Below are 23,576 nucleotides of genomic sequence, written 5' to 3' on the forward strand. Positions count from 1 at the left end.
TCAAGGCCCCTTTTGTGAGGGTTTCTCCAAACTTTTACAGTAGGACCGACTCGATCTCATGTTGAGCCAAATCGTTCCCTTTCACCGCCATTGTATAAGTTGTGATGTGCTTTTGGGGATCTGAGGTCCCATTGTATTTCAGTATGTCCGACATCTTCAACCATTTCAGAATTTAACTCGGGTGATGCGCTCCATTTAAACAACAACTGGGTGTACTTCTTCGAATCTGGGCCCTTCAAAATTAGTGGTGCACCCGAGATCTGATCCATTCGGGCATGAAACTCCTTCTCATTCTGATCCATCCACTCGTTCATCTCCCTCGTGAATTTTATGAGTTCGATTTTGAAGGGATCATTAGCGTTGTTGTTACTGGATCTGCTACCGGTCCCCCTGGCACCGTCAAAGTCGACCTCACCCCTAGGGGTATTGTTATCAACTCTTTGAGCCATCTGATTCTCAGGAACGCTTAGAAGAATCGGACTATTTTTGTTTGCGTAGTTGGAAGCACCTAATAACGCCTGCTTCAATTCCGTCATGACTTGATCCTGCCTTGAGAGGTGGCCCATGATAGCTTTTTGTTGCTCTCTTAGGATCCAAATTGTTTCTGTAACGTGTTCAACTTCCGCATCATCGGGAGTTAGCTCACGCACATGTCGGGGGAACTGTCCTCCATGGACCAGAGTTGCCACATCTCCCTCGTTGCGGCTGTCACTGGTTGAATTTTCATATTTAGGCAATTTTTCATGCGCCTCAACGTTGTGCGCGATGTTAACATCGTTAGCTGCCATTTTCAATTTTTTGCTAAGAAACGAAGAATAGGACGAGTTAGTAATAAGCTCAAGGATCAACTCAATTACGTAACTGTCTAAGCCCCGCGGTGGGCGCCAAATTATTTACTTATAAAATGATACACTTGAATTCGTTACGTCGTTTATAGACAAATGAACTGATTTGATCCAAAATGATAAATAAACTAGGTTAAAATAAGACTTAGCGATTAGAATCGAAAGAAAAGATAAGCCTGGCTCCGGGAGCAATGCCTCCGAGGACAGAAATAAGAATAAAGTTAAACAACAAATAAAGTTATTTGATTGAGCTTGAGAATAGAATGTAGCATAAGTTTTGCTAAGAATTCCGTGTCCCTACAATGGTTGTTGAAACTACTATTTATAGCTATATCTAGGGAAACAAGATTCTAGGATCAAGCCCCTCTTAAATGACAATAAATGGGTCATTGCTAAATATGTAACGGTAGGCCATGAATGCAAATATTCTCTACAACGGCTTTGCATTTAATACTAGGGAATATTCTTCATTCAATGTCATCCGGTGGCAAACATTGGATCCGTTCACGACGATTGTGCTCCCTTCGGGATCTATCTGATGCCAACTGCAATTGTTGTCCTAGATATAATTTTTACTCGATTCCCGTTCCACGTGTCACGCTACCATTCAATCTTTTAATATAAACCAACTTTACCCTATAAAGAATCAAGAACACCTCAAGAGAGTGATAAGTGATAACCATTTGGCAGTTACAAAAATGATGAGTTGTGGGGGTTATGGATATGCAGGGGACAAAGTTATTCCTCGAGGGGTTATGGATATTCAAAATTAATAATCTTTATGTTTTAATTTATATGATGTAGTTTGACTTATGAAATTTAAGAGAGAAAAAAAGACTTTTGAAACTTCTGGTATTAAAAGCTTAAAGCCTAAAACACTGAGAAATAAAAAAAATTAGCCACTCTAAAAATAATAGCCGACTATATATATATATATATCCGACTATATATATATATATCCGACTATATATATATATATCCGACTATATATATATATATATATATATATATATATATATATATATATATTGTATATATATTTATTATAAATACTTTTTGACTAGCGAATGCAATTAATTTTTTCCAATCAACCAATTTTGTATTTGCCCTAAAAGCTTTGTGGGGTCTTATTATTTGTACGGATATAAAAACTTTTCATTAAGGGTAAAATAAATAAAATAAAAAGTTTGAAGTTAAATTATTTTCAAATATATAAATATGTCATTTTTTTAGAACGGATTAATAAGAAAATCATGTCACATAAATCGAAAAGGAAAGAATATATTTAAAACAAAACTAAATAGTAAGTGGAACTGATCTCTACGGTCAATAACTAAAGCAGCCTCTCTACAGTTAGATTTTGCGAAAAATCTAACTAACCGGACAGTATCCTCTTAAATTATTGGTTATAGTTTTGAGATTTAGCCAAAATTGTCCCTCATGTCTAAGTAACAGAATTAGAAAACTAACTTCCATTAGAAAACTAATGGACAAAACCCACCTCTTTCATTCTCACAATCAATCCATGTCCTTCTCCACCAGAAAACCCAGTTCTTATATCTTGCTATTGGCTCGGGTAGAGAGGAAGGACATGGTCTGATTGTGAGTGAGGGTGAAAAGGGTGTATTCTGTTATTTATACCAAAGTTGCTCATATTTGGTAAACTTATACGATAAATGGTGCTCAGTGTTATATTTAAATGATAAATTGAACTTATTCCTAAAAATAAGGGATAATTTTGACTAAAATTTCGTTGTACTTTATATAGTATCTTTCATCAATTTCTAAGTATATATATATACTCCCCCATTCCAACCAAAAAATAATTATTTTCTTATTAGTTTATTTCAAAAGCCACGTAATTATTATGACATATTTAAAATCGTAAGTTTTAAAATTCTTATGAGTTTAACTAATATTCACCAATAAAGTAAATTGTTTTACACTTTAATGTAACTTTAAAGGGGGATAACCAATAACACCCTAATATTCAGTTTTTCTCTTTTTTTCTTCTTTTTAATTTTTTAAACACTCTCCCCTCCCACCCCCACCTCTACCCCCAAAAAAAAAATATTATTTGAACTCTTCAGGGCTGCTTTAATACCTGCCCTCTTCCTCCCAATTCTCATAGTCTTAAAACAAATTAAATATTTGAAAATTTGACTAGTAATAGTCATTAAAATTATTTGATGATCCAAAAAAGGTTACGTTGTAGATGGATATTAGGTAAGCTCATATCATACAAATGTTATTATATATATATATTCATGATTATTTTTAAAAACAAAAATCCACTCATTTTACCGTCCAATCAATTACGCCATATAAGTTGAAACCGAGGGAGTAAATTTTATGAAAAAAATGAATGTCCAAGTTAGCACAAACAAACTAGATACACTCCGGTACTTCGAATTCCTATCATTCTTTTTAGGAGTAATCTTTAAATATAATGAGTAATAACTAACATAATAGATTACTACAACAACAACAACAATAAAAAACCTAGTATAATTTTACAAAATGGGGTTTGGGAGGGGTAGATGTATGCAGACCTTATCCTTACGTATTGAAGGTAGAGAGATTGTTTCTGATAGACCCCCGACTCAAGGTAAAAATAAAAAGAAGCAGATAAAACACGTAATAACATCAACAAGATAAGGTGATAAGGTGATAAGGAGACATGGTGATAGAATAATCAAAGCGAAAGGAGAACCATAAGGTAAATGAAACCTACAGATAAGAAGATATGAAAATAAGAGATTAATACTAATGCTATCGACAGGGAAATGAGACACTCCCACATATCTACTAACCTTGTACCTTAATTCCCAACCTCCACACTCTCCTATCAAGGGTCATGTTCTCAGTAAGCTGAAGTTGCGTCATATTATACCTAATCACCTCTCCCCAATACTTCCTAGGCATACCTATGTCTCTCCTCAGTCCCACCGTGGCTAACCTCTCGTACCTCCTCACCGGGGCATCGATACTCCTCCTCTTCACATGCCCGTACCATCTCAGCCTAGCTTCCCGCATTTTATCCTCCACGGGGGCCACACCCACCTTATCTTGTATAACTCAAATCCTAATCCTATCTTCCCTAGTATGCCTACACATCCATCTTAGCATCCTCATTTCTGCTAGTTTCATATGTTATATATGGGTGTTCTTGACCAGCCAGCACTCCACCTTATACAACATAGTTGGTCTAAGACACTACTCTGTAAAACTTACTTTTGAGTCTTGGTGGAATCTTGTTATCTCACAAAACCTCGAAATCGAATCTCTATTTCATCTTCCCTGCTTCGATCCAATGCTTTACATCCTCGTCTATCTCTTCGTTACTATAAATTATAGATCTGAGGTACTTGAAACTCTCTTTTTTGGGAATTACTTGTGAATCTAGCCTCACTTCCATGTCCTCTTCCTGAGTCACGCCGCTCTGTTTTAGTTATGCTCAACTTGAAATCTTTTGACTACAAAGTTCGTTTCCAGACCTCCAGCCTCGCATTAACACCAGTCCACATCTCGCCAATCAGTACTATATCATCCGTGAATAATGTGCACCATGGCACCTCCTCTTGAATGTGTCGTGTTAGAACAACCATCGCTAAGACAAATAAAACGGGCTAAGCGGGGATCCATGATACAAACCCATCACAACTGAAAAATATTCGGAGTCCCCTCTCACCGTCCTAACCTGGGTCGTAGTACCATCATACATATCCTAAATTACCCTAGTATAAGCTACATGCACACCTCTAACCTCCAAACATCTCCATAGCACCTCTCTCAAGACTTTGTCGTAGGCTTTCTCTAGGTCAATAAATATCATGTGCAAGTCCCTCTTCCTATCCTTATACTACTCCACCAGTCTTCTAATAAGGTGAATTACTTCAGAAGTCGATCGTAGCATAAATCCAAAGTGGTTCTCAGAAATAAATACACTCATCCTCACCCTTAGGGGCGGATGCACGTTTAACGAAGCGGTATCACGCGGTCGAAATTTTTTACTAAATATATGTATTAATACTATCAGAAAACAGATAAGTAGGAAAATAATGACGCCACTTAACATCAATTGTTTCTTTGTGTCTTGGTTATATGCTTGATTTTGCTCTAAGAGGTCAGAGATTCAAAACTTAACTAATATATTTGTTTTGCAAATATTTGAGAGATCCTATATGGTTAAAAATTATGATGAAATAGAATTGAACTTAAGACCTTTTCTAGCTTGAAACTCAACAAAACCAATAGATTAAGACTATTTTTTGTCTAGAAGTATAATAATTAAAATTATTATTCCCATTTTTTTATAAATTTTGTCACCGCTTATAAAAATTCTTGCGTACGCCCCTGCTCACCCTTACTTCCACCACCCTCTCCAAAACTTCATCGTGTGGCTTAGCAGCTTGATACCCCTGTAGTTTTTATAATTTTGGATATCACCCTTATTTTTGTACACTGTAACCACTGTACTCCACCTTCATTCTTCGGACATCTTTGTCATCCTATAAATCATATTAAACAACCTAGTGCATTTATGAAGAACCTATCGTCACTTCTTGCCAATGGATCATGAGTTCAGGAGAAATATTAGTGCATTTATGAAGAACAAAACTAATTATGAGGAGCCACCATCCGTTTTGTCTCCAGAAGATATTTGGAATAGAGTTATGACATTTCAAGTGTTGAAACGGTAGTGGATGATGAATTACCAGATAAATTGCAGGATAGCAACGGCCTATACGAAGAATTCGATCCTTCGGTCCTAAGATCAATTTTAACTGAGCATGGTGAGGGAACATCAATAGAAAATGAGGATGAAGATTCAATTGATGAACATGTAACAAGCGAGGATGAAGAATTATATGATAAAAATAAAACAAGGGATGAAGAATTATATGATGAAGAAAATAAAAATAAAACAAGTGATGAGGATTAAGTTATTTGTGTTTTATGACTTGTTCAGTATTTATATGTTATGATGTGTTTCATTGTAATATGTAATAAAATTACTTTATATTATTAATGACATCTTTATTTTTTTATGTTTATATTACTATATTTAGTATGTGTACTTTATGTTTATATTTGTTATGTTAAGTTTTTTTACATGTAAATATTTTATATTCATTACACAGATGGATTCTCGTGGTAAAGAAATAAAAAAACTCTAAGGAGAAAAAACACACTTTACCTAGACCAAGTCAGCTTCCTCCACCTATACCAAATATGAGCCCTCCTCATATGCCTCCTTGTCCTTCCATGCCAGCTTCACAGTTATCTGACCTTTTCAAAGCCCCTCCCCTCTCTAGCTCGCTTTAGTATTACTCTAAGCCTTCTCATGGTGGCTCAGCTTCAATCACCATTAATTTTATATCCACGCCTCATTTTCCAGCTTCTTCCCCATGTGATCATGTTAGTCAGTTCGGTGCACCAATTGCATCCCCGAGCCATCATAGTAGACAGTATGGTGGTGTGTCACATACATCGCCTACTCAATTATCATCTCCATCATCATCATCATCATCGACTCCAAGTATATCTAACTTGAATATTGGAGGCTCTCATGCAGCTGCATCCCCATCTACCAGTACTTCTACAGCTGCTGGTACCGTGAGACAGTGTAATAGAGGGACTTTACAGTATGATCATCTTCACCGGCTGATTATCGTTCCCCATGGCAACAAGTGAGTTTTCCTTCAATTTTCTTTTAAAATCTTTCAATAAAATTTTGCGTATAATGAATTTAATGATATTTTTTATATGTTAAATTAAATCTAGGTATTTTCCATCCTTTCAGGCCACGCAAATAGTGATGGAATCTATGAAACCATTTTTTCATGAGTCGTGGAATTCCTGAAAACAGATACCGTACCAGATCAGAATAAATATGTGGCAACAATTTAAGATAAGAATAAATTAATTTTTATTAATACTTATATTCATTCGTTTAATATTATTTATTCAATTTTGCAGGTTAGGTGTGTATGACAGCCAACACTTGAAAATCTGGTGAATAAAAACTTCGAGAAGAGAGCACAGAAGGGATAAAAGATTCACATCATATTGCTATGAGAGGTGGCACCAGGCCTGATTGGATACGTGCAGATGTCTGGAATCAACTCTTGGCGAAGTGGAATACCCCTGAGTGGAAGAAGAAGAAGAGTGAAATAGAGCTTCTACTAAGGGTGGGGCATTGCATGCTGAAGGTTCTATTAGTTTTGCAGCCCATCATTTGAGAATGGTAATTTCATTCTAAAATATTCTTAGTTTTACAAGTATGCAAATTGAACATATATATATATATATATATATATATATATATATATATATATATATATATATATATACATATATATCTCTAATTACTTCTTAATTTTTAGGAAATAGAATGTGGGAGAGATGTTTATGCTGAGGTCTTTGCGGAGACCCACAAGAAGAAGAAGAAGAAGGACAGCACAAGAGAAAGATGGGTCGAACCGCATGCTTCAGAGACATTTGTATAATCCCAACACCAACATTATATTATTTTTCCTTCTTTGTTTATTTTATTTATATAACGTGTATTATTTTTATTTCAGGGCAAGTATCATATTGATCTTGATGCATGGCGATAAACTCAGCTTGAAGGAACTCAGTCGGCCCCGGAGGATATGAATGCAATTTGGACACATGCGGTTGATGGCGTGAATAAAGGTACAACTATTATGTAATTATCTATTTTGGTATTAGTTTGAAAGTTTTGTGTTTGTTTTCTTACTTCTTTTACTTTCTTTTCTTTATTTCTCGTAAAAATAATAAATAAAGGTCGAGTCTACGGGATTAGAGTACAACAATCCTCCAGTCGTCCACCAGCAGTATTATTCACTGGGGCATCAGTTTTCCAAGAAGACATGGAAGGTATGCGTCAAAAAGTGGATCAAATATCGCAAGAATTTCAAGCAACTCAGGCTTTGATCCAAAAATTATTAAAAAGGAAAAGCAAGAAAGGCAGTCAAGCTACAATGGAGTCTGAGTCTGAGCCTCGAGAGGAGACTGAGTCTGACTATGCTATTTGAATATTTTAGAGTTGAAGTTAGAGACGTGTTTAATTTATGTTGTTTGATAGTTAGCTGTTTGATTAGTTGGTTGAATTGTTATAAATATTAATGTTTGTTTTGTAGTAAATATTGGATTTGGATTGTTATACTAGGTATTTGGTTGGTTGTTAGGTGATTGGTTAGTTGTTAGGTGTTTGCTTGGCTGTTTTATTTGGCAGGTGGTATAATTTAAAATACAGCAGAATTCTGCTAAAAATTTCCCAGAGTTGCGACTGAATCAATCGCAAATTTCACCAGAAATTACCCAGATTTGCGATTGATTTAGTCTCAAATTGAGAACTTCTAAAAAATTAATTAAGACTTGCGACTGATTCAGTCGCAAATTAAGAATTTCTGAAATTTATTTATAAATTAATACTCAATATGTACGACTATTTCAGTCAGAATAATTAATTAAAAATTAATTTTATTATTAAATTTTCCGACGCAATCAGTCGAAACTTTTAATTTGTATTTATTTTTTTAATTCTGGTCAGTGACTGAATCAGTCGCAAAATTAGCGACCAATTCGGTCGCAAATTAGTTAAATTCAAATGTTCCTGTATTTTTTAGTTTGTGACTGAATCCGTCGCAAATCTTTGACTGAATTTGTCGCACATTTTCGATTGATTCTGTCGCAAATATATTGCGACCACGTATTTTCCGATTGATGGTCACAAATTTGCTGTTTTTTAGTAGTGTAGTAAGCCACTTCAAACCTACCATGTTCGTGTTCTTCTAAAATTTCATCGGGATCTCATCTGGCCCAGTCGCTTTTTCCTTACTCATCGTATGCATAGCCCCTATAACCTCTTCAATCTTGATGCGCCTACAATACCCAAAATCTCGACGACTCTTGGTGAAAATAATAGATTATTTTCAAAAATCATACTTAGTGGGCGTTTGGACATAAGAATTGTAAAATTCCGAAAAAAAAGTGAAAATGATACTTGAAAATTAGAGTTTTATTTGGAAATGAATACAATTTGGAGCTGTTTTTTAAAGTTTTGTGAGTGATTTGAAGTAAAAAAAAAAATTAAAAATAGTTTTTTGGTGTTTTTAAAATTTTTGAAAAAATCTGAAATTCAACTCCAAGTGAAATTTGAAATTTCTATGGACAAACACTGATTCCGAAAAAAGTAAATTTTTTTTATAAAAAGTAAAAAAATTCTTATATGCAAACGGCCCTTAGTTACTTACTAAGTAAGTTAGTTGTATACTTCCTCCCTTCGTTATATAAATTGTTTTTATTCATTCATTTTCGTATATCGAGAGAGATTTATTACTTTGTTCCAGTATTACTATTAGTATTAAGTACTGTAGGCATGCAAAATTTATTGGATTTAAATTTAATAAAATAATTTGGATTATATTTTAAATTCAAAATATACCAGTTCAAATAAATATTATGGGCTAATATATATTGACTTAGTTATTTAAATATAATTAAATTAATTTAAATAAAGGTCCAATATTATTGAGCTATCCTATTTAATTGGGCTACGAATGATGAGCCCACTTCATTAGGCCCAAGAGGTCATCTTCCTAGAGATCCAGTGCCATGTGTCAAATGACGTGGCACGCCAAGTCAAACAGAAGAGCCAATGGGATCATGCCATGTGTCAAAATGACAAGGCATGCCAAGTCACATTAAAAAGCCAATGAAATAGTGGCACATGTGCAAGTGACATGTTCTGGCCAATCAAATGCGACCTTGTCACATTTCAATTTGATAGGTCGAAAAGAGTTTGTTCTTATCATAATTCTTCCCTCCCACAACTATAAATAGGGGTCTTTATAACCCAGAAAAGACGACCAGAAGTTATAACAAGAAGCAAGAAAGAGCTCGTGGATCAAACGCCGCAGATTTCTCTAAAAACTACAAGCATTCAAGTGTTCTAAGGATTAAAAGATCAAGGCGAAAATTCAAGAACAAGTTGCAAGCCCTTGGATTAAAAATACGTCAAGATCGAGATCATGTCTCAAGCACTTGGATTAAAATAAAATAAAATTCAAGATTAAGCTCGAAGACTCTTTTATTAACTGTTGAAAAGTAGAATCAGATGATTCATAGAGATTGTACACTCATATCGTTTGAAATAAAATACTCCGATTGTTGCAATATTTTTCAGTGTTGATTTTATTTTCTCGACGTAATTTATTGTCTACAAGTACTCATACTTCTCTAATTTTATTGGAGTTACAATTTTAATAAGACTAATTTAATAAAATAGATCTTAATAAACATTTTTTAAAGAGGCGTGCCAAATTAATAGAAAATTAATAAAAGAGAACGAAAGAAGTATTTAAATAAAAAGTCAATCATGAGTTGACGGTATGGTGTTTAATGGACGAGTCAAATTAAGGAATCTTTTCTAGAGTAGAAAGAGCCAGCCATGAATCTCCCCTTCCAATTTTCAATTCCAAACTGTTCTACTTCACAACTTTCTCGCCATATGGTCAATTAGCAATCACAATATTAAACAAATGTTTTATGTAACTCAAACAATATTAAATCTTTCAAATGGCAAGTACCCTCTAATACTACTTTTTTTTTCAAATTATTGAATAGAAAAGGAAATAGTAATAACAATAACATTCTAAAAAACCAAACTGATGAACCACGTCACTCTCATCATTCTTTTTCGAAATATAAATACAAGTCCATACTTTTACAAGAAGAAAACTTGGTGTTGGTTTCCAAAGTGTTGATTCTCTGTGAAGTTAAGGCAACAAGAAATGGAGGGCAAGAAAGAAGATGGAGTATTGGTCCATAGCCAAGTAAGAAATGGAGAAAATCAATGATCATCCATCTCTGCAACAAAAACAGGCGGAGAAGAAGACGGCTCTTGGCCAGATCACTGGAAAACAACAGCAGCATAGATCAAGGCCTATTTCTGTTGGAAACTGATAACTTCTATATATATTCATTATTTTTACCTTAATTTCCTAGCTAGAGCTTCATGTTTTTGGGGCTTTCTTTAGCTTTAGCTTGCACATACATAAATACAGAGAATAGAAAATGAAGCACCCTTCGAATTTGCATAAGTATCAAAAGAAAATTTGTATTTTCTAACTTCTCTTTTCATGTTCAACTCTCCAAATTCTGGAAATCAGGGGTATGTAATTCAACAAATCTATATGGACGGGATGGGGTTTTCTTTTTCCACTGCTATTATCCAACTTTTCATTCTCTGACGTGCATACACAACAGAGAATGCTTAGCTGCAATAGATGTTCCTAGGAAACCAAGCAGTTTAACTTTAGCAAAGTGATAAGTAATATATAACTTCAAAATGCACAAGTTATGAAGGAAACATACCTAAATCGAACATCTTATTCATGATCTAATCTCTTCCTGGTCATTAAAAAAAATTAAAAGAGATACCATAACTAATCACTACAATTTCCAAAATTTGTGAAGGTAAAACTGAATATGACCTCCCCAAAATGCCAGAAGAAACGGGCAAAAGAGGTTTAAATCTATCTGAGATGATATCGACAAGTAACTGAACTCCTCAGCAAGTTATTGCCCTTAACTCTTTTATGGGGCTGATTCCTTGGCAAGGAGTAACTTTACCCTCTTGCTAAGATCTCTCATAACATCCACAATGAGGGACTTCTTTTGTATTCTGAACTGGAGAGCCAACTCAGTAGTAGGAGAAACATTTTGCTTTAGCAATGACTCGTCCTCCATGATTTTGGTTGGGAAGTGTCCAAGTGCAATTACACACAACGCGACAATGGTGCGAAGAGCAGCTACTTCAGTTGATATTCCCAGAGGGGCTTCGACTGTTAATGATTTGAGCGTCTCCAAGTCGTGCTGCTGCACTGCTTCTTCATCATCTGATAGGACAACTCTCAAGGCCGCTAATAATCGCCCCTCTACTAGCTCCCGACCTCCTAATGTCACCTTTAAGATAATGCAGCCAAGAAAATCAGTTAACTGCAGAAAGTAATCGCCTGCAAAGACCGAGCTCATCGCTATAGTTCAGTAGAAAGGTTTTTCTTTTCTTAGCAAGTACATTTGTGTAGTTTCACCATAGGCATAACATTGCTTCAAAAACAATAGTAGAACTTCATGGAGCAGGATGAAAATAGATTAGAAGGAAAAGCATGAACCTTCAGATCAGAGTTTTGTCCGTCTAGATTTAAATGCGATAAAATCTGCTGCTGCCATGGAGACGGTGAAGAGAATTTTGGGGATGAAACCCCAGCAGCCATACTCGCAGCATCAAGAAGAGCAGCATCGTATTTAAGTTCAATGCAGTCGTAGGGGTTTGATGGAATGACAAATCCATAGTCTAGAAGAAAAAGATCACTACTTAAACAGCCATAGTTGAGTAGCAACGAATCATTTTGTTTTATCTGCCTTCCTGCAACCACCTGTTAAGCGGAAGAAAACAAAAAGCAAAAGAGAAGGCCAAGACAACATCAACTGAAATAGGAGATATACATGAACTTTACATGGACCAAATTGACACCTTCACCTATGACAAAAAAAGAACCGGTCTATCAGTGCACATTTTCAAGTGAGATGCAGGCGGTTAAATACCTTTACAAGCATATTCCTATTGCGGTTCTCTTCTTCCTGTACAATCTCAGCATTTGGATCAAAGCTGTGGTTGCACATATCAATAAGTGGAAGCATCATAGGAACATTACGGCGGGTACCATCAGGACGTTTACTGCCATACAACCGGAATGCTCGAGATGAAACAGCTGACATAGCCCATCCTAGAGCAGATGAATCCACATGTTGGCCACCAAAAGGATGATCATCAGGTTTAAGATTTTCAAGTTCATGTTTCAGAATTTTATCAAATTCCAGTAAAAACCGGCATCTTTTGTTCACCTGCCGAATGAAAATGTTTACGAGTTTCAACATCAGGGCAACATATAGAGCTTACATGCAGAGTTAGCTTAAAGTTTGTCAAGAACACTTGGCTTTTTATTTCAAAACAATCTGGGAAGTCCCAATTTAATTTGAGATTTCTAATTGCATTTTTATGCCCTGATATTCGGGAAAGAAATCTGGAATGAAATTTTAGCTTCAACTGAAGTTGCATGAAAGAAAGCCCAAACCAGGAGAAAATCAGCAGGACAAAAACAGCTAAAATTTCATCGTTTGGTGAAAAACTTCTAAAGTAGTACTTCCACTGAGAAAAGGAATTCAGCATGTATTGATAAAAAAAAAAAGGGTATTCAGCATATCCCTGCAATACCTGATAAAGAATAAGGGAATACAAATCCCAAAAGTTGGCTAGTGTCAACTGAAATGCACGAAAGAGAAGCCCAAGCCCCGGAGAAAATCAGCAGGAACAGAACTGCTAGAATTACTATTGTTGGTAAAACCCTTATAAAGCATTATTCCATTGGGAAAAACGTACTCAGCATATCCCTGCAATACCTGATAAAGAAGAGGGGCATACTGCAAGTTCTTTATATCCTCGCCAGGAAAGAAAATCGGCACTGTGTAAGTCTCTGGGAGATTGCTGATGTACGGCCACCAGAAGGAACCTTTTTTTGCTCTCTCTCGCAGAAGCTTCAAACCCAATTTCATAGCCCACAGCTCCTCTGCCAAATGCTCCAAGTTTCCAGTTTACTCCTTACATTAGATACTCAAAAGCCTAATTTTATAGAAATTTAGTTACCAACCTATACTGAGACAGAACCACTATTCCTAATAGAGATCAGAAGGATTATCAACAGTATAGATTTTAGCCATCTAATCTGAGAAAAAGACCAATTTTATTGAAAAGCGACAGAACAGAACAGCAAGAGTAGATGACAATGAATGATTTGCAAAATAGATAAGCAAGCAACAAGAGTACAAACAGCTGGAAACCAACAAATAGAGCATAGAGTTTTCTCTTTTTTCTTTCTTCTTTGACAAGGCTACAAAAAAACTTAGAACGTGTAAGAAAAGAACTGTATGTGTGTATATATAATATATATGCCAACTGTATAAATGGAAGTTAGCACAGAATCCACACCATACAATCATCAATTACGGCCATATCTATCTGAATTGTTAAGCACACATGCATGGGACAGTAAGCATATTCATTTTGCTAACCCTGACCTACTTGCCATCAGTACTCCCTTAGTTTGTTATCCCTGCATACCTTGCACTGTTATTACTTGCTATCAGTACTTCTTTCATATCCTCTTTTGATATCTCGGATGTAGTTTTCTAACTGTCCTGCATTGTTATTACTTGCTATCAGTGCTTCTTTCATCGTTTCTTTAGCTGAGGGTCTACCGGAAACAGCATCTCTGCCCTTCCAGGATAGGGGTAAGGCTGCGTACATCCTACCCTCCCCGGACCCCACTTGTGAGAATACACTGAGTTGTTGTTGATGTTGATGTTGATGTTGATGTTGATGTTGATCTGTCTCTTTTGTTAGAGTTCAACTGACCGTGTTCATCTAAGAATTGATCACCTGCAGATTGCTTATTTTATTGCTAAAAAGTGGTCCACTCTCATCAGCACTCATGGTACTATCTTAGACAGGCATTTGGGTGGAATAAGTAACTAGAAAACTGGTTATGAGAGGTTAAGACAAGGGGCAACATCCCCAGCGGACTTGGTACCTCGTGTTAACATGCCAAAGAAAGACATTTTAACTCAAGAGCGTCGTCTAGGATTTCCTGAGTACCTAAAGATTGCGCGTAGCCAGCAGACATGGTGCCGCAATACTGGCATCATTCGTTTTCTCAACTTCACCTTAGATTGTACTAACCTTCTCGATTATGTGGACTGCAGTGTCCTCCTTACTGGCAGCTCGCCTTTCTCCATTTATCTGCCATCAGTCCTTAGTTATGTGTTTCTCTTTGTCTTACTTAATTCGCTAGCATTAGTGTTAGTATGATATCTTTTATCCATAGATGGCTATTACTACATGGAGTTTGACTGCATTCTTGGATTCAATCTTATTTCATCTTGTTGTTACTCCTACTTGTTGCAATTACCTTTTCTTTTTCAGTCATTCTCTAGCCGAGGGTCTATCGGAAACAGCCTCTCTGCCCTTCCAGGGATAGGGGTAAGGTTGCGTACATCTTAGCCTCCCCAGACCCACTTGTGGGAAACTACTAGGTTTTTTGTTGTTGTTGTTGTTGTTGTCCTTAGTTCTGTAATTACACTCATGTAACATTATATGGTCACCTTTATTGACATATCCCACGTTGGCACCTTGACCTTCAGAATTCAACTAGGCTGTGCTGACAGCAGTCCTGTTAGCTTGTGGGAGCTTCAATCCTGTCACCCCTAACAATAAGGTGCAATTTGGTTTTTGGATTAGGCGAGGGATAGGGTTAGGCAGAAGTCTTAGGCTGGCATATGGTTCTAAGTTTGAAGGTCAAGACTAGAATCCAGATTAATTAGCTTGGCTTTTGTTGCCGAAAATTTTAAGTAATCCTATTCCCAAGAAAAATAATTCAGGGAACGGTGGTTGAATAGCTAATCCAGTTCTATCTGGATTACTTTCAATTACACTCCTAGCATCACAACACTGTATTATCTTTACTTTTTACTCATTTGTAAGTCGTAACATCTTTTGGTTTACAATTTCCAATTACTTTATTTGTGACATACAGACATCAAATTGCAATTAATGTGTTTGTTCAAGCTATAACCAATACATTAATCCCTTTACATTAATACAGGAAAAAGAGTTATCTAATATATCCATAGTTCACTCATTAACAATCCCTCCTAAGCCAACTTTATGCCTAAATTGAGTGGTGTCGTAATCACTTTTTTTTTAAAATCCCAAGGTGATTGTGATCCTCCTTACCTTATAATCAAGCCAAGCATCATTTGAGGGAACTACGGATATCTTACAAACAAACCTCTTCACTGGAACGTAGTGCTTTGGTTACACATTACTTATCTAATCTCCCCGGCCACTCTATCAATGTCAAAGTCAGCAGAGTTGATATTCAAATATATCCCAATTAGATCATTCAACCAATACAGATGTATAATGTGCATTACAGAATAGTTAATCCACTAATCAAAGAATCTGTAACAGGGACCTTTTTCTTTCCTATTTTCTTTTCCAGTAGAAAAAGGGAAACCCTTTAACTCTGCCTACATGAGTATTACAAGCCATATCCAGTCCTAGACTAGATAAGGGAGGCGGCTTGTGGTAAATTCACAGCCTGGTAAAAAATAGTGTAGTTATAACAAAAACTCTAAAAAAGTTTAACCTTAATAGAGCAGAATGATACACAGCCCGGACTTGTTTGCCACCAACGCGTAGTTACTTGAGCGATGGATAAAAAGGCAAATCTTTCAAATACATTACATGCTTTCATAAGTTAGATAGCTGCGGTGGGTTCATTATCAGCTTAAAAATTAAAAGGAAAATAGTCTAATTATCATGAAACATTTCAAAAATCAGCCAAATGCATATAGAGGATTATATAGTCGAATCCAACACAAGGAAAACTCCATACCAGGAACATGTTGAGCTAAATTAATCAAAGCAGAATGGGCACCAGCATCAAGTGAAGTTTCTGCTTCTAAGGAACCAAATTTGAGGGGAATATGTTGAGGAAGGGCAATAATATCAGACCCTTTTGGGATATCCTCAGAAGCAACTAAGCCAAGGCCAAAGGAGTCTCCTTGTGATATTTGTACGGATTTGTGAACAAACCCACCTTCGCTTTTGACCCATTTGATGAGGTCTGGTGGTTGTGGCACTAGCCGTGAACCGGCGGCGGCGACACAAGTGAGAGGACGCACGTGTGTTAGGGAGTTCGCCATTAGCATCATTTTGGTTGACATTCTGCTGAATTAGCTAATCTGATATGAGTCCCCTTTTGTTTTGAAAGTGGGGATGGGAAAGGAAAGGAAGGGGAAAATGAGAGCACAACCTCAAAGCAAGATTGTTTTGCTCGGTTGGCTGTGGGGAGAGAAAACGGAGAAGATTTTTGTATTATAGCCTATTTTTGAGAGAGCGGTTTTTTCAAAGAGTACTTTTTCATAATTTTGGAGAGATTGTGTTTGGCTATCAATCTGAAAAATACTTTTGATCAATAATATATGTTTTGATCAAGTTTTTTAAAAAATATTTTTAATTATTAAATTACGAATAAGGACATAAAAATATTTACTTAATAATTAATATTATATGAATAAATAAATAATCTTAAATATTTATTATTAAAAATAATATTTAAGTTTTTTTATTTTATTTAAGTAAATTATGAAAATAAAATTAAAAGTACTTTAATTATTTCAAGATGATTTAAAAATATCAAAAAATTATTTAACAAATATAAAAATATTCATCCCAAATGTCACCACATATTATAAAGTTATCCTAAAAATAAAAAGAAATATTAATACATTAGGAGAGTTCAATAATATAATCTCTAATTGTAAGTATTATGTTTAAAATAAGCAAGGTTATTTTACTATATATCATATTTTTCTAAGAGTATTCTTGGAGAAGAAAAGTAAAAACTACTTCTACTTCTGTTCTCTAAAACTACTTCTACTTCTTCCCAAAACTTTTTTCCCCAAAAAAGCTTGGTCAAACACCTCAAGTTGAGAAAAAAATACTTTTGGGGTGGGAAGAAGCTTGGCCAAACAGGCTATTAATCTTTTTTAATAGTTGTAAATTAGGGTGAACTTGTCAAGAATGTTATCTTCTTGTCTTTTGTGTAAAATTGATGTTAATTTTGTACTTAATTGTTTGATTATCAATTGAACTCTATTTATGAATTCTAAATCAGACTTTATAAAGGGATAACAGAGTTACGATAGATAAATTTATAGGTAAGATTTTAAAACCTATTTGACCAAAAAATATTAATTTTGGCTTAACCAATTAGATTTATACAAAGAAGGGTTAATCTTAGTTAGAGATAATATCCAAAAGATAAAGTTATTGGTGTCAAAGCAAAATAAATAGAGCATTTTGTCCGGGTGGTAAGGAATATGAGTAATGATAGCAGTATTCAATGATCCAAAAAGATGGAATATAGCATTAAATAATAGTAAATAGCAATAAATGACATTTAAGTAAATAAAATATGTGAGTCACACGAAAAGGGATGAGATCAGTGGTTATTCTTTCTAATAATGATGAATGATTGATTAGCCTTTGAACACTTGGGTTGTTCTTGGATCCGGTAGAAATGCTAGACAAGAATCTTGGTAAAAACGGTTGCTTTTGTATATATGCGATAAGACCAGATTCTCTCTATAAAGTTAATGGGTTCTTTACAAATGAATATATCATGGCCCCTATCATTGTGTCTCTTTCTATTTATAGGGAACATGTTTCTAGGAATCCTAATAGTACAAGTGCAGAGAATATCCGCTAGAATATTCTCTTTAGTGTCATATCTTGAAACTAGTCGTTATAACTCTGTCAAGGGTGTTCGACTTCGACCTCAATGGTTGATGACTCCTCGACCTTAATCCTTGTTGACTCTTCGACAACAACCTTCATTGTTTCTTCAACCACTTCGACCTTGGGCAGGTCTCTATAGGAGCCGCACTGGCAACACATGGCGGCCTGTGAATGTCTCACTAACACTATCATAACTTGAGCTTTTAGAGATAAATTTTGACATATATAGTTAGTCCTTTCGCTCATTGAGGTCGACTTCGCGGGGCGAGTTCAATGAGCGGATTATGTCATTGGTGGTCGAGCTTATAGCAGACCATACGGGGCGTGGTTGTTGTGGCGAACGAGCGACGTGGTCCTCCATGAGCCGCACATTTCAAACTTGCTTCGAGCTTCCCGAGTGATTTGTTGGAGTTATCCTGTCCAAGGGTTAGGATGACGTCATGACTTCATACATCATTATGACGCATAATCCTGATGTATAGCTTTATTTCGTGTGTGACTCTTGATTAGACCTGCCGCTTCGATTCCGGTGCCAATCATGATGAACCGTTTTCAGTTTCGGTGTCATGACTTCTATAAATAGGGAATCTTGAACCTGGTTTTGAAGATTAAATCTTCTAACATTTCGAAGCACCAAACCTCTCTCCTACTTTCTTCTTCTCTGATTCTTCTTTCTATGTTTCATTGACTTGCACCGTTTTTCATTCTTTCCCGTTTGGTAGTTTCCTCCATTACCTTGAATCATATCAAACATATCTTCTTATGCTCGCGAAGGGAGTCGTGTTGCTCTCTTGGCTGTGGTATTTCCCTCCCATGGGGAGAGCGTTTCCTCCATTGTTGAGGATGAAGCCTTCCCGTTGATGGAGGAAATAATCCCTTGTAAACCGACTCTAGTTCTGACCTTACCAAAGTACCTGACGCCGCGCCTGGAGTCTTTAAATCGATGATGATGCCTAAGGAATTGGCATAACTCAAGGTCAAATTCGGCTTTCCAAACCATGTCGAGTTGATCCCGGCCGAAGGGGAAGTGGTACAGGTATATCGCCCTGGGTACTGCGCTCTTTATACCTACCCCTTCCTCATCGTCTATTCTTTCCCCCTCCTTCCATTAGTGGAAGAATTTTGTCGTCACTATGCTCAGCTTGTGCCATACGTCTATAAGGTTATCAAGATGCTGACTAAGTTTGCCGAGTTGGCCGGGGTCGAACTGACGCTGCAGCACTTAGCACATCTATTCGCCCCTAACTTTTATAGGGTAAGGATGCTGAACCTTCGTGTCACGCCCCAAACTAGGGGAGGCACGACTGGCACTCAATACTGTATTCGATCGAGTTAGCCACTAAACATACTAGCTAACTAGACTGGGGGCCCAACAGATCGGGCAGCACAATATCTGAAATACTAAGACTCGACCGTAAGGTTATGACATGAATAATAATAAGCCATATAAACATAGGTAGACAAGCCAAAATAATAAAATACTAGATGGCTGACGAGGCCACGACTGAAGACATACATGCCTACACACCTATATATACATGCCAAGCCTATGGGCTGGAGACTGAAAGCAGTAAAAAAAAGAAACCCAGAAATATTGTGTCCACAATAGCCTCTAAGAGTGTCATAAGCACTGTCGGGATAAGGCCCCAACTATACCCAAACTGTACAACAAAAGTAACCATCCTATGAAAGCTCCAGGAAGAGGTGGAGCTTACCAACTCACAGCTGAACCCCGAAATCCTAGCGGAGGGGTCGATCAGAGTCCCTACCTGGACCTGCACGCACGAAACAAAAATGCAGTGTCCCCAGGCAACGGGACATCAGTACGAATAAAAATGTACTGGTATGTAAGGCAGAAAGTAGAATCATACATAGCTGATGTAAAAAGGTAATAAAGATACCACCTGACACTGAAACTCTGATAGCCTCCATGGCCGACATCCGACCTCATAGTAATAAAATATGCATGGTATGCTCGTGTAATCGTATGTCGTGAATACATATATATTGATGTAAATGCATGACATACCCAACCAAATGCTAGCAATGGCGGTCTCTCCCGGTAGCTAACCGGTATCATATTGCCAACCTGTGGCCATCTGTACAATATATATAGTCTTTCGGGCAAATAGGCCCCTTACCTCCGATTATAGCTCGAAGTCCATGCATAATATGTCATGTATGATATGAACTTTGAATGCACATAATAGGCCATAACAAGAACTTAGCCAACCTTGGCTCATTGGTACTCTTATTCTCATAATCTCATAATCACCTTCGTATCGCATACAAATGTCTCGTGGAACCTCATATCTTTTTTAATAAGTTTGAAAACTTAACTCGACTTTTAGAAAGATAACTTAACTCTGAATATGTTCATAAAAAGCTTAAGGTGCTTCACTTAGTCCTTATACCTGATTTCTTGATAATTAGTAAAAGAAAGTATTTCAAAAAAAATCAAATGTTTTAGTAGTTTAAACATAAAAATTATATTTGAAAATTTTGAAATCGACGTGTCACTTTAGAGATTTTAAAATACACTTTAACAAGCAAGAAGGACTGATCGCAAATACTAAATGCCTTTATTTTTAAGTCACACAACCCAAAGACGAATAAGAATTCATATATATGGACATATATTTAAGAAAGCCGATAAAATGACATATATAGATGTCGAATACCCTTTTTAACCGAACGAGTGGAATATCAACCTAATAGCATCATGAAAATACTTCAGCTACGATACCAATGCCTTTCATAGAAGGTCTTTCTAGCAACAGAATAGTAAAATATCATATTTGGCATCTTAGAAATTTCCCAAAATTCGTGCTAAAAGGAAGGACGAAGCTTAGCCTTAACATACCTCTCCAACGATCGTCTGAATGGCTGTAGTTCCTTCACGAAAGTTGTTCCTTACGTCCTAAGCTTCGAAACCACTATATATATGCAGCTTATACGCATCTTGGCAAACCAAGTATAAATCCTGAAGAACCAGCAAGAACAACAATTTCCTATCTTCCAAAAATAGCTCCAAACACAGCTAATAGAAGGGAAAAACGATTGTAAAGCGTAGAGATTGCGCTTCTAGGCACGGGGGCAAACTTTAACGATAGAAATCGTTAAAAACGCACCTTAATCACTCAAGAACACCATGAAACCCTCTCTTAAGCTTTCTCACTGTTTTGGGACGAAGATGAAATGTTTTGGGGTCTTAAAAGTCGGATTTTCCGACTTATACCACTTGTTTGACCCGACCCAGTTCGCGACCCGATTTCAGCCCGGACAGTCCGCGGTAAAACAGTCATAACTTTTTACTCCAATGTCGGTTTGATGTGAGATTTCTTTGGTTGCAAACTAGACTCGTAGACCTTCAATTTGGTAGGTTGTGGGTCCCATAACACTTTGTATATTAGGAGAAATGATCTAATATATTTGACCCAAAGTTTAGAAAATTTATTAGAGAAATTTACGATAACTTTTGCCAACCTTTATTTCGCAACTTGCTTGACTCTAAAACTTAACATGTGACCAGTGTGATATTATAATACCTCATAACACATTATTCTTAGCATATTATACACTCTTAGTCTTATCTCACGGTGCAAGTTAACTTAAACCTTCCGAACGCGCGGGGTGCTACCCGAGCCGTTTTTTTAACCATGAAACTTTGTTTAAGAGATTCCTTTGACTTAAAGCTTTAGTTTAGTTCCTTGATATTACCACACATTTTCAGTCTTATTCTCCCAATGTGCTATACCCAATCATATATACCTAATATAACCACGCCACGTTACGTATATTACGTAAGAGAAGAGAGAAACACCTGGGGTCTCACAGTCCTCTCCCCTTAAGAACATTCGTCCGCGAATGGTTCAAGTCAATTCCTTGGTTTCATTTCTTGTCCGCTAATACGTTATTTGCGAGGCTATATTTGTTACATTTGCAAAGCATAAATCAAATTCTGAAGATTCCAATTACTAGGCTTCGTATAGCTATCTCACAAAAAAAAAAATTAAATTGCACTTTCAAGTCATTTAAAATCCAATTAAGTTGCTGTAAAGAAATAATTGGAAATTATTTAAATGCGACTCACCTTAAGTCATAAATAGGTGGGGGTACCTCTTCCTCATTTCCTCCTCAGCTTCCCAGGTCATTTCCTCGATGTTGTTATTTCGCCATAACACTTTCACGGAAGCCACTTCTTTAGTTCGAAGCTTCCTTACCTGCCGATCTAAAATAACTACTGGTACCTCTGCATAAGATAAGTCTTCAGCAATGTGAATATCCTCAATGGGCGTAATACGTGAAGGATCTCCAATGCACTTCCGCAACATAGATACATGAAACACAGGATGGACTACTTCCAATTCTAAAGGCAAATCAAGCTTGTACGCCACCCTACCAATCCTCCGAATAATCTTATACGGTCCAACATACTTTGGGCTAAGCTTCCCCTTCTTTCCAAATCGCATGACGCCCTTCATAGGCAATACTTTCAGGAAAACCCAATCTTCTACATCAAACTCTAAGTCTCGTCGTCGAACATCTGCATAAGACTTTTGCCGACTTTGTGCTGTACGCAGCCGGTCTCTAATAAGTTTTACCTTTTCCATTGCTTGCTGGACTAAGTTAGGACCTAGCAACTCTGCTTCCCCGACCTCGAACCAACCGATCGGCGACCTACACTTCCGCCCGTATAGTGCTTCGTAAGGAGCCATCTGAATACTAGCTTGGAAGCTGTTATTATAAGCGAACTCAATAAGAGGTAGATGATCATCCCAACTTCCTTTAAAATCTAGCACGCAGGCACGTAACATATCCTCAACTGTCTGAATAGTACGCTCTACCTGTCCATCAGTTTGCGGATGAAAAGCGGTGTTAAGATTTACCTACGTGCCTAGACCATTCTGAAAAGATTTCCAAAAAGATGCTGTAAATTGAGCCCCTCGATCAGAGATAATAGATAATGGAACTCCGTGAAGGCGAACAATCTCTCGAATGTAAAGCTTGGCATAATCCTCGGCTGAATATGTCGTCCTGACTGGCAGGAAATGAGCAGATTTTGTAAGCCTATCAATAATTACCCAAATAGAATCATACCTCCGTGGAGTACGAGGCAAACCAGTGATGAAGTCCATATTTATCATGTCCCATTTCCATAATGGAAGCTCAATACACTGAGTTAGGCCTCCAGGCCTCTGATGTTCGACTTTAACTTGCTGGCAGTTGAGACATTGGGCTACCATCTCCGCGATATCTTTTTTCATTCCATTCCA

General features: G+C 36.6%; 1 protein-coding gene and 1 long non-coding RNA gene across 2 annotated transcripts; one reads left to right on the forward strand and one right to left on the reverse strand.

Annotated features, from left to right (window-relative positions):
* Positions 1 to 7,232: 7,232 nt before the first annotated feature.
* Positions 7,233 to 8,018, forward strand: LOC138900851 (uncharacterized). Its single transcript, XR_011412159.1, has 3 exons — positions 7,233 to 7,351; positions 7,433 to 7,547; positions 7,659 to 8,018. It is a non-coding gene; the product is annotated as an uncharacterized lncRNA (long non-coding RNA).
* Positions 8,019 to 11,167: 3,149 nt separating this feature from the next.
* LOC104104602 (uncharacterized) lies at positions 11,168 to 16,852 on the reverse strand. The gene is made up of 5 exons (XM_009612737.4): positions 16,394 to 16,852; positions 13,341 to 13,507; positions 12,486 to 12,785; positions 12,053 to 12,316; positions 11,168 to 11,843 (listed from the first exon to the last, which is right to left on the reverse strand). The coding sequence occupies exons 1-5, from the start codon at positions 16,722 to 16,724 to the stop codon at positions 11,475 to 11,477; spliced, it is 1,431 nt and encodes a 476-aa protein (XP_009611032.1). The 5' UTR covers positions 16,725 to 16,852; the 3' UTR covers positions 11,168 to 11,474.
* Between the last annotated feature and the right edge of the window lie 6,724 nt (positions 16,853 to 23,576).

This window comes from Nicotiana tomentosiformis, chromosome 11 (assembly GCF_000390325.3).
Source record: "Nicotiana tomentosiformis chromosome 11, ASM39032v3, whole genome shotgun sequence".
Taxonomy (NCBI): Eukaryota; Viridiplantae; Streptophyta; class Magnoliopsida; order Solanales; family Solanaceae; genus Nicotiana; species Nicotiana tomentosiformis.